Source organism: Trachypithecus francoisi, unplaced genomic scaffold (assembly GCF_009764315.1).
Source record: "Trachypithecus francoisi isolate TF-2019V2 unplaced genomic scaffold, Tfra_2.0 Lachesis_group2, whole genome shotgun sequence".
Classification (NCBI taxonomy): Eukaryota; Metazoa; Chordata; class Mammalia; order Primates; family Cercopithecidae; genus Trachypithecus; species Trachypithecus francoisi.
The window spans coordinates 89895184-89907643 of NW_022681465.1; the positions used below are offsets into that span (position 1 = coordinate 89895184).

General features: G+C 40.0%; 1 protein-coding gene across 2 annotated transcripts in view; it reads left to right on the forward strand.

Moving 5' to 3' along the window:
- The window catches only part of RAB3C (RAB3C, member RAS oncogene family), a 306210-nt gene that overhangs the window by 36705 nt on the left and 257045 nt on the right, over positions 1-12460 (forward strand). For both annotated transcript variants that reach the window (XM_033179628.1, XM_033179627.1), the window contains exon 2: positions 5156-5383. In XM_033179628.1, the coding sequence (XP_033035519.1) occupies positions 5156-5383 (228 nt within the window). The remainder of the gene's footprint in view (positions 1-5155; positions 5384-12460) is intronic.

Here is a 12460-nt window from a genome sequence, read left to right on the forward strand (position 1 = left end):
CTCCTTCAGTTATGAAACTGAGTTTGGCTGGATATGAAATTCTGGGTTTAAAATTCTTTTCTTTAAGAATGTTGAATATTGGTCCCCAGTCTCTTCTGGCTTATAGAGTTTCTGCCGAGAGATCTGCTGTTAGTCTGATGGGCTTCCCTTTGTGAGTAACCCGACCTTTCTCTCTGGCTGCCCTTCAGATTTTTTCCTTCATTTCAACTTTGGTGAATCTGGCAGTTATGTGTCTTGGAGTTGCTCTTCTGGAGGAGTATCTTTGTGGTGTTCTCTGTATTTCCTGAATTTGAATGTTGGCCTGCCCTACTAGGTTGGGGAAGTTCTCCTGGATGATATCCTGAAGAGTGTTTTCCAACTTGGTTCCATTTTCCCCCTCACTTTCAGGCACCCCAATCAGACGTAGATTTGGTCTTTTTACATAATCCCATACTTCTTGCAGGCTTTGTTCATTTCTTTTTCTTCTTTTTTCTTTTGGTTTCTCTTCTCGCTTCATTTCATTCATTTGATCCTCAATTGCTGATACTCTTTCTTCCAGTTGATCGAGTTGGTTACTGAAGCTTGTGCATTTGTCACGTATTTCTCGTGTCATGGTTTTCATCTCTGTCACTTCATTTATGACCTTCTCTGCATTAATTAGTCTAGCTGTCAATTCTTCCACTCTTTTTTAAAGATTTTTAGTTTCTTTGCGCTGGGTACGTAATTCCTCCTTTAGCTTTGAGAAGTTTGATGGACTGAATCCTTCTCTCATCTTGTCAAAGTCGTTTTCTGACCAGCTTTGATCCATTGCTGGCGATGGGCTGCGCTCCTTTGCAGGGGGAGATGCGCTCTTATTTTTTGAATTTCCAGCTTTTCTGCCCTGCCTTTTTCCCATCTTTGTGGTTTTATCTGCCTCTGGTCTTTGATGATGGTGACGTACTGATGGGGTTTTGGTATAGGTGTCCTTCCTGTTTGATAGTTTTCCTTCTAACAGTCAGGACCCTCAGCTGTAGGTCTGTTGGAGATTGCTTGAGGTCCACTCCAGACCCTGTTTGCCTGGGTATCAGCAGCAGAGGTTGCAGAAGATAGAATATTGCTGAACAGCAAGTGTACCTGTCTGATTCTTATTTTGGAAGCTTCCTCTCGGGTGTACTCCACCCTGTGAGGTGTGGGGTGTCAGACTGCCCTTAGTGGGGGATGTCTCCCAGTTAGGCTACTCAGGGGTCAGGGACCCACTTGAGCAGGCAGTCTGTCCCTTCTCAGATCTCAGCCTCCGTGTTGGGAGATCCACTGCTCTCTTCAAAGCTGTCAGACAGAGTCGTTTGCGTCTGCAGAGGTTCCTGCTTCTTTTGTTATTGTTGTTGTTGTTGTTAACTGTGCCCTGTCCCCAGAGGTGGCGTCTACAGAGACAGGCAGGTTTCCTTGAGCTGCTGTGAGCTCCACCCAGTTCGACCTTCCCAGCGGCTTTGTTTACCTACTTAAGCCTCAGCAATGGCGGGCGCCCCTCCCCTAGCCTGGCTGCTGCCTTGCGGTTAGATAGCAGACTGCTGTGTTAGCAATGAGGGAGGCTCCGTGGGCGTGGGACCCTCCTGGCCAGGTGTGGGATATATTCTCCTGGTGTGCCTGTTTGCTTAAAGCACAGTATTGGGGTGGGAGTCACCTGATTTTCCAGGTGTTGTGTGTCTCAGTTCCCCTGGCTAGGAAAAGGGATTCCCTTCCCCCTTGCGCTTCCCAGGTGAGGCGATGCCTCCCGCTGCTTCAGTTCTCGCTGGTCAGGCTGCAGCAGCTGACCAGCACCGATTGTCCGGCACTCCCTAGTGAGGTGACCCTAGTACCTCAGTTGAAAATACAGAAATCACTGGTCTTCTGTGTCGCTCGCACTGCGAGTTGGAGACTGGAGCTGTTCCTATTCGGCCATCTTGCTCCGCCCCTGAGCTAGGATTTATTCCATTATTCTGAAGTTTTACAAAAACACACATACGTTCCAAATGCATATCTTTTTGGCTCTTTGTGAATCTTATTAGGTGTGTTAAATTAGGAAATAGTATAAAAAAAGAGTCTTCAAGAATAAGTGAGATAATAACTTTTTCTGATTAATTCTTTAGAGGCTCTTCCTGAGAAGAATTTTTCTGGGTACACATGTCCACCAACTCTGTCTCCCTCCTAGACACCCTCTTTTGCCCCCATTACCTTCTTTGCTGCTAACACAACAAGGTATATTAGCCCTTGAAATTAAAGATACTGCTGTCCCAGTTGTGCTTGTCTTCATCTAAATGCATACAGTCATATTCCAAAAGACTATATATTAGTGATATCTATATAATTCACCCTTCATATCCATGAGTTCCCATGTGTGGAGTGAACTAGTTGCAGATAGAAAATATTTGGGAAAAAATTTCATGTGTACTGAACATGTACAGACTTTTTTTTCTTGTTTTCATTTCCTAAATAATACAGAATAATAACCACTATTTATATAGCATTCACATTGTATTAGGTATTATAAATAATCTGTAGATAATTTAAACTATACAGGAGAATATGCATATGTGAATACCACATCATTTTATATCAAGTACTTGAGCATCTGCAGATTGTGGTGTCCATGGGAGGTACTGGAACCAACTCCTATAGATAGTGAGGGGCAATTATGTTTCTTCAGGTTTTGAAACCAACCTAATTTTGGAATGGCACCTGAAATTGATAGCAGCAGTCTTCATTACATCTTTTGAGATATCCTAGAGATCCTCAGACCTCAGTTTGAATGTCACCATAGGGTTATGGGGGTGCAACAGATAGTAAGCTATCAGGCCAAGTAAGTGAGCAGCTCTAGGAAATGCATAGTAACCCTTTTCTGGCTGTGGCTTAGCTGAACATTCTTACCAGACTCCCAAATCCAGGTTGGTTCATATGAAAAAAGGTAAAAGGATCTTCTTAATGAAGGCCATTTTTAGGCCTGTTTGAATTTAGCAGCTCATATAGGAGAGGGGCATTAAATAGTGAAAGGGCAATGTCTGCAGGAGTAGCACTGCCAAACAAAACAGTTAACTGGCTTTCTGGAGGACCAGAAATCATCATGGCAAGATATCATTGTTCAAATTAGTGGTCAAGAGTTGCAATCCTACTTTTGCCCTTGGCTGGCATGTGTTGAGGAAAGTTGACCTTAGCATGTGGGCTGGTGGGCCAAAAAAGAAAGTGATGCTATCTGCCTCTTTCAGAGGCCAACCTCTGCCCACTGGGAAGCATTTGTTACAGGTTTTCACAATTTCTAAATATATTTGTGTGGTTGTATAGACTTAAAAAGAGAAATGCTTAAGCTTATGTTTAATAAGAAAATGTAAAATGCAATTTGAATCTTTATTATCCTCAACTTTCATGAGATACGCACAGGTTTTGTGTTTGTCCTTATTCTTATACATAAAATTGCATTATCTTGCTGGCATTAAGTATTTGTAGATGAGGAATACACTATCTCACCATTTCCCTTTTTCCTTTTTCCTCAGTTTTCTGTAAACATACGTGCACACACACACATACACACATACCTTGACATCTAGGACAACAACCAATGTTGTCCTAGATGAGGCTGAGCACTGTTTACTGTTTCTAACATTTTGCCATCTCTTGGAGCTTCTCCCTTTTCCTACCACTACCCCAAAGAGAAAGATGTAACTATTAATCAGCTTTTATGGGAAATGGAAAATAGACTGTTTAGCCTAGCATTGTACAATAGAGCTTTCTGCAATTATGCCAATGTTCTGTAGTTTGCACTGTCCGGTACAGTAGCCATTAGTCATATGTTGCTATTTTGCACTTGAAATGTGGCTACTATGATTGAGGAACTGAATTTCTAATTTTATTTCATGTTAATATAAACTTAAATCGCCATATGTGACTAGTGGCTACCATATTAAACACAATAACAATTGCCAAATAATTTATAGCATCAGAAAATGTGCTGAGCAAATGTACTAATCAGTGGGATGCAACATTCTAAATACCTCTTTTCTATATTGAGCCAAATGGTACTTAGAAGTTATGCAACACCATTTTTGATAGATGTTAAGATGATCATCAAAAAAGATAAATAAAAGCCAATATCCACCTAAAGCATTTGTAATTCATTGTAGAGACCATTTTCTATTTATGCTAGATGCTTTACATATCTACTTTACAGTCGTATCATCTATTATTTTCACAAGAATTCCAAGTTATATATTATATTTTCCCATTTCATGTAAGGCAGGAAACTGCAGCACACCAATTTAAAATAATAAACCAAAGTCACCCAGCTCCACACAGTGGAGGTAAGTTTTGAACCCAGGTCAGGCTCTCCTGTGATGCATTTCACAATGAATATTTCTGACATGATCTTCTAGGGCACTTGTGCATGCCTGCCTAGTCGTCATTTGGAAATAGGGCAGGTGTCAAGAACATGAGCCCTGGTACCACACTGCTTGTTTGAATCCTGCCTCTACTATTAACACCTGTATAAAGTTGAGCAAGTTACTTAATATCTCTGAGCCTTGATTTTCTCGTTTTAATATGTGAATATTAAAAGTACCCATCTCATTGGGTTACTGTGAGTGATTAAATGAGTTAACAGTATCTGGCACATTGAACTATATATATTTCCCATGATAATTATTTTTAATTTAGAAAACACAGCCATTTATGTTAGGATGTTGATTTGATATGATAATAAATGAAGCAGAGATATGCTTTGGGTGTGCTTCCCTATGAAATAAGAGAGAGTCGAATCATTCAGATAATTCAGGAAGAAATACCCTGCTGTTCAGCTACCTTGGTGTCTCCGTCAGTAGGATTATAAAGTTTCAGAGCTCACATGCCCTGGCCAATTTCTCATCTCTTTGCTTGTCATGTTACCCTTATAGACATCCCCTTTGGTGTCTTTGATTGGTTCTGAATGCTGAGCAGTGACATGCACCAACACAGCTGGAAAGGCCTGTAAGATTTGCTGTTCTGTCTTCCAGCAGGGAATTATTGCCATGGATACCAATATCAGAGGACGACTGGGGAGCACTCTCCACTCGCCTCCTGAGTGTCTGACATCTGTTTCTGGCAAGGCCAATAATGAATATGCTGCTAGCTTCATATCAAATGAGGGTCTGATTCACACCTTTTTTGCTTTTGTTTTGTTTTGTTTTTATCACAGATGGCCTCTGCCCAAGATGCCAGGTATGGCCAGAAAGACTCCTCTGATCAGAACTTTGACTACATGTTCAAATTACTCATCATCGGCAATAGCAGTGTGGGGAAAACATCTTTTCTATTCCGTTATGCAGATGACTCCTTTACATCTGCATTCGTCAGCACAGTTGGGATCGATTTCAAAGTAAAAACTGTATTCAAAAATGAAAAGAGAATCAAGCTTCAGATTTGGGTAAGTGGCTTTGAACTGGCAGTGTTCTTCAGGCTAGTGTGTTGAACATATCCATGTGTAAGGGAGAAACTTTCTGCCTTGTTCTATCCCCAGGGCATCCACAAGCCTCAATTTCCAGCCTCTTTGCTGCAGAACATTCTGTTTCAAAGAAAGTAGTGGTGATGCCTCTTTAAGATATGAAGGGTGAATTATTATGCCTTGTTGTCATGTGGTGCTCTATCTTGGTGGTGGTGGAAGGAAAACTTTGGCTCTGCCTTTTATGATCTGTGTAACCTTGAGAAAGTCTGTGAGTCCTTCTCTGACATTTTTGTAATCTATAAAATAGGCTACGTAGATCTGGGCTTTTAGGTCACAGAGAGCAGCCTTTTCTGGGCGTTTTAAAGAAAAAGATAAACAACCAAATATAGGAAAAGTGTAGGTTTAGACCCTTCATAAAGCTCCAGATAGAACTTCAAAGATGTCTATTTATACTGTGCAAACTGTTTTCAACTCTAAGAGCTATGTTTATATATGCAAATAAAACAAATGAAATGAAATATTTATTTGAAACAGGGTCTTTACCAAGTAGAAGATTCTCCCAAACTTTTGAGACCATTTGGCTAGCTTTTTGCCTCTTACCTCCAGAAGAAGATCAGAGGTAGCTTAGCCAAACTGGTGGGATAAATTTAGGAGACCAGTGAGCAAAAAACAGAGGAAAATGTATGTGGATAGCAGGTCCAAGGCAATATAAAAGATGAAGCAGCCAATTTAAAAAAAAGGTTACACCAAAAAAGACTGATGTAGTAAATATTTTATGGATATCATAATATGTACATAGGAATAATGTTTCTACAGTAAATTTTGGCATCTTTTTCCTATTCCTTTGTACCTCTACCACTCAAATTGATTTGCTCTGTAATCAGGCAGTTCCCAAGAGGTGTTTTCTACCTCCTTCTGAGACATTTACAACAGCTACTACCACTTGGTGCTGGTGCCAGGACTGATCAGTGGGACTGACAATAAGCCTCCCTTCATAAATATGGAAAGCTAAAAATAAAAAACAAACAAATCCCAGAGTAGAGGATTTTAACTTTTTTAAAAAAGAAAACAGCCCTTTATTTAAAAATCTGTATAAATTGAATGACCTTTAAACATCTTAAAGGTCTTATTAAAGTAGAAATTTAAAGTAAAAATTAAAGATGCAGGTATATACACAGACAGGTACCTTCTTAGGTAGCTTACAATAGGCCGTTACTGTTTTACTTATTCTAACTCTAGAGTCTTTCAAATCTAGTTATAATTCACAGGCATGCATCACATAAGAACTTGTACAAGTAGGCCTTAGGCAGGGCATATTCCCTGCTCCATCATTCCCCAAAGGCATTTTTATTGGGAGTGTTCCTCTTCAGAAACTTGACCTCAATTAATGTAGATACCAATCTCAGACTCTTCTGTATGGAGACAGAAAAAGCTTTGTCCATTGCTTCATGTATGGGTCCTGATTCATTCTCTTCCTTTTAAACTGCAGGCAACCCAATTGTTATCTGATACATTTGATATTAAGTTTTAAGAAAGGTTCCTTAATTCTCAGGGGCTTTGGTGAATGGAAAATTAAATTAATTTGGAAACTATACGTCCCTTAACTCCGTGACAATGTTCTTTTTGCTAATATGAAAGAACAATCATTCCTCTGGTTGATAGCCCCACTTTTTCCTCTCTTCTTTTTGTTGTAGAGATAATTAAAAATAGTTGTTAGAATCATTTAGATAAAACATCAACATGGTGTGTTAAGCCAGTCTTATCATTTCTGGCAAATTTTCAATGTAGGTTTTTGACAGAAATTATTTGTTGAGGTACAAAATTACCTAACTTTAATGTAAATCAGATATATTTCAAATAATATTAATTATTTTTCACACTTAAAAATATTTTCTTTAAAGCAATGCTTGTCCCTGGCCAGTGCTAATTCACTCACCTTTTTTGGGGCATTGAAATAAGTTATTTATGTCTACATCTCACTTATGGATAAATATAGCTCTTCTCTGGCCAACCAAAGCTCAGATCCCTGAGTTGCTTCTACTCTAATACCTCCTCATGCTGCTCAGTTTCCATAAGTTCACGAAAAAGTCTCTGAAATGTTATTCTTTCCAGATTTGTCTCTGATCTTCCACAATCTACTAGTTTCTTAAAAAAATAAAACCCTTTAAGTCTATAGACAGTCAGGCCTGGGACCTCATTCTAGGGCTTCCATTCTCCTGCTCTGTGGATGCCCAACACTCCCATCAGGGTTCAGTCACTTGGGAATCCTTCACTTTTCCCGCCTCGTCAGTCACAATAGTAGATTAATGGCCATTAATATTATTGCAATGAAAACATAATCCAATTTCTTCCTCTTTAGGTACATTAGGAGCCCCTAAGTCATATCTGATTCTAGGAGTGTGAAAATTAGTTTTATAATAGTATATATAATAGTGTTATATATACCATTATGGTCTATTAGATTGTGAAACATTTAAAAGAAGTACAACGCAAAGATTTTATGCTTATGGAACTTGCAGTATAGTTAGAAAGGGAAATTAATACTTATTGGATAATTATGTACTTCTACAAGCAAATACCAAATTGTATAAATATGATGCATAGCTAGCATTTATTGAATACATACCATATGTTAGGCATTATCTGTGCCTTATCTCTAATTCTCACAACCAAACTTTTAATTTATTACTATCCTATTTTACTTGAGAAATTTGCATATAGGACAGTTAAATAAATTAAATAACTTGTTCAGGGTTGCATATAGTGAATGGTTAAGAGGGGATTCCAAGCTAGGTCTATCACATTCTAACACTGCTCTAATTGAGAGTCTTCTTGAATATGGTGGTGGTTGTTTTTTTTTTTTTGAAGATGGCAATCTTGAGTGATGCATCTGGGATGTTGAAAATGTTTTTGAAAGAGTTCACATTGGAGGCATGCAGGAGATGAAATAATGAGGAGCAACAGTGGTATGCTTAAGTATAGGCATTCCTATAATAATTCCGGGAATCCTTGCATTATGCTATAATATAAGTGTGCTGGAAAATATTTAGTTGTAGGTAGTTATGATTGTTTAACAACTCTCACAAATCACTTATTTGGAAATATATTTAGCACTGATAGCTTGTCATCTCATTGTGCTTTAATAACCAAGCAGTGAACTGCTCTTCCCAACTTATTGTTTTTATGCATTTATATTATGTGTAACTAATTCATTAAAATCCACATCATCTTCATCTTAGCCTATTATACATTTCAAAGAAAAGAGGCAAAATGGTTTCACAGTATGAAAGTCATCATGGGTTAATACACTATACCATTTTCTCTACCAAGACAGGTTTCAGACATTGATTTAATTTGGATCACTCTATTCATTTTAAACTGCTCCCAGATAGAACCGCCAAGTTAGGAAACCAAGATATAGAGAGGCTAAGTGATTTGACCTTACCTTACAGTTAGTACCAGAGCGGAGCCTAAAGTCCAAGTCTCCTGCTAGCTGGGCTAGTCTGATTTCTACTACATTATACTTCTTCTCAAGGTAAGTGTTGTATGACAAAAATTGTAATAAATCTCAACCTGGTTGTCAGTGGAATCCTCCAGCTATAGAAAAATCAAACTTGAGGCCAGTTTTCAAGTAGCATTTTTGTTTTTATTTTTATTTTTTTGAGAAGGAGTCTCACTCTGTCTCCCAGGCTGGAGTGCAGTGGTGCAGTCTCGGCCCACTGCAACCTCCGCCTTCCAGGTTCAAGCAATTCTCCAGCCTCAGCCTCCAGAGTAGCTGGAATTACAGGTGTGTGCTACCACACCTGGTTAATTTTGATATTTTTAGGGGAGATGAGATTTCACCATGTTGGCCAGGCTGGTCTCAAACTGCTGACCTCAAGTGATCCACTCACCTCAGCCTCCCAAAGTGCTGGGATTACAGACATAAGCCACCATGCCCAGCCTCAAGCGGCATTTTTACTACATCAGGAAGGAAGAGCCTGAGTGGGAAAGCTCTCTTTGTTTTCTACTTGATGGTTTGCTTTCTTGTCATGCACTGCGTAGGAATTTTCTGCTTCTTCAAACTGGATTAGTAGATTTGCAACAGTCCACATTCAAAGAAAGCATTTTAACAAGTAATAGACACATTTATACTTCCCGAATGTGTTACACCTCCTCTCTGTGGAAGCAGGAAACAATGGGAGGGTCAGAGTACACAGGGTTCAGATTAGCTAGTTTGAACAATTTCAACGGGCTCTGGGACACAGGAGCGATCCCCCAGTTGCCTGGCACTTAGTAAGTCCTGGAGCGGTTAGGGCAGATGGATAGTGGCCCAGAGTGTGAAAGCCCTGAAATGGAGGTGGTTGGGAGTGTGTGCTCTGGATTGGTTGGTTTGCCTTTGAAAAGAGTGCTCCAGTAAGTTGTTTACTATCTCTAGAAACTGGCTAATCCTGGGAGGGTCAGTCCCTCCAGAATCAGTGAGGACCCAAATGTCAAAGCATCAGAATACAAAAAATAAAAAATCTAAAAATAAAAGACATGGTTAATACAGAGGGAAAGTTCTTGGGGCCTCAGGGACAGTCTCTGTCACTAATTTCACTCTGACAAATGCTGTGATTCCCAAGTCTGTTACTTCAGGATTCGTACATTTTTGGGTCTCAGTATTTGGAGACCTAGTACCTTGAGTCACAAAAAGATCTGACAGATTTTCTGGCTCAACCTTCTCATTTGATGATACTACTAATAATAGCAACATTTATCAAGCCCAGTGCTGACACATAAAGTAAGCACTTTATGTTTCTGTGCATTTTAAAATTTATTTTTTGCAACAACCAAATAAACCAAGGTGGTATTATTAGCTCTCTTTTATAGCAAGGTGGTATTATTAGCTGTCTTTTCTCTTAAACAGAAAACCAGAAAGACAAAGTGATTTGCCCAAGGTTGTAGTCACAAGCAGGATTCTAACCTGGGCGCTGAGTCCAAAGCCGATGTACTTGACCACATGGTAGAAGAGATCCAGGGAAGCCAAGTGATTTGTCAGAATTTTCAGATCTTATATTAAATTCCACATATTTTAATTCATAGCAAGTACTTTTTCTGTGCTGTATAATTACTCAGTATCTTTCAGTAGTGTCTTATGACCTGTCCAAGATATTATTTATAGTTACAGAAAAGAACCAGTTGTTTTGCTTGGAACTTGCTATCTGGCAGCATGAGCACTTTGTGCATTATCTGTTTTGTGTTTAAAACACATAGATATGCACAGAAGGAGGCACATTCAACTAACTTCTTCCTGCACATTTCTGGAATGCTGTTTCCGCTGTTGGAGAATGTGCATATAAAGAAAAGGGCATGAAAGAAGGAGTCTAAGTAAAATGGTATAAATACCTACAGGAAAATATTTCAGCCTATAATCTTTGCATTTGGTGCTCAGATGGCCTAGTCACCCTGCCCATTGATTCCAGGATAACATTCAGGTCCTCTGGTCTATTTATAAGGAAACAACACTTTCTGCCCAGGCGAGCTTCTTAAGAAAACCACCGAAGCCAGTGACAGCTGCCAAGACCATTCTTGGTGCTGTCATTTGTATGCTCTTTTCCCCCATCACATTTCTTCTAACTTAGCATCTGCTTTTCCTGAGAGATTGAGAAAGGCAAGATTTAGTTTTACTCCTGAGAGGAAACTGATACTGTGTCTGAAATGTCAAGATGCCTGAAAACATTCACTCTGTCAGGCAGCTGAACGCAGGAGCTCCTACATCCCACTGTGTTTAACCACTCTTCTCAGCATTGACAAAATACAAAGGATGGTACAGACGTTGTTCCTGGCTTAATAGAGCTTACCAGCTACATGGGAAGATAGGAAAACAAACATAGAAGAAAGGATCAATCTGTGGATCAGTAACTGCGTTCTGCCACGGGGTAGGGTGGCCTAGTGGCTTGAGCAGGGACTTTGGAGTCTGGTGACCCAGGGTTCAGATGCTGCCCCTGATTCTCACTAGGGTGTGACCTCAAGCCCTGACTTCTCTGTGCTTCCATTTCCTCATTTGTGAAGTGGGGGAAAATAACACCTACCCCTGAGCTGTTAAGTATTTGCTATTGTAAATTATACTTAGTTCAAAACTAGGCACAAAACAGGCACTCACTACATGTTAGTTTTCTTCTTTTCTAAAAATAGTATACCAAAATTCAGACTTTTGTATTCAATTAAGTAATTTAATTGAAGCCAATACTTGTTGGTGCCTACTATGTGCCAGGCACTGTGCTGGGCGTTGGACATACAATGGTAGAGCACGCCAAGGGTCTGCCATAAGGAACCATAAAGAGATGGAATTCCACTGCTGCTATAAATGGTCCAAAAGGCCTGAGCACAGCACACACAGGGAGGATGCCCAACACCGTCCTGGAGACTCTGAAAGGTTTCCTGGGTGTATCTATATCTGAGCTGAGAACTGACAAATGGAAAAGAATCATTTGTTCATTCATTCACTCACTCACTCACTCATTCACTCACTAATTACTGAGTTTTTACTATGTGCCAGATACCATGGAGGAATTAAGGATTGAAAGTAAACATACACACGAAATACAGAGTGTGATAAGTGCTGTGGACAACTAAGCAGAGCCCTCTGATAAATGGAAAACAACAGGCCGGGCGCGGTGTCTCACGCCTGTAATCCCAGCACTTTGGGAGGCCGAGGCGGGCAGATCACGAGGTCAGGAGATCGAGACCATCCCGGCTAACACGGTGAAACCCCGTCTCTACTAAAAATACAAAAAAAAAAAAATTTAGCCTTACGAGGTGGCGGGTGCCTGTAGTCCCAGCTACTCGGGAGGCTGAGGCAGGAGAATGGCGTGAACCCGGGAGGCGGAGCTTGCAGTGAGCCGAGATCCGGCTCAAAAACAACAACAACAACAACAACAACAATGGGAAGGGGAAAAGGGGAAGTCTATTTTAGGTGATCAGTGCGGATTAATACAAGACGCTAACTGAGCTAACGAAGCCTGATTTTCCTCCCATTTTGCCCCTATTTGAGCCAGGGTGGATTGATACTGTTGGGGCTTGAAGCTTTTACAGTTT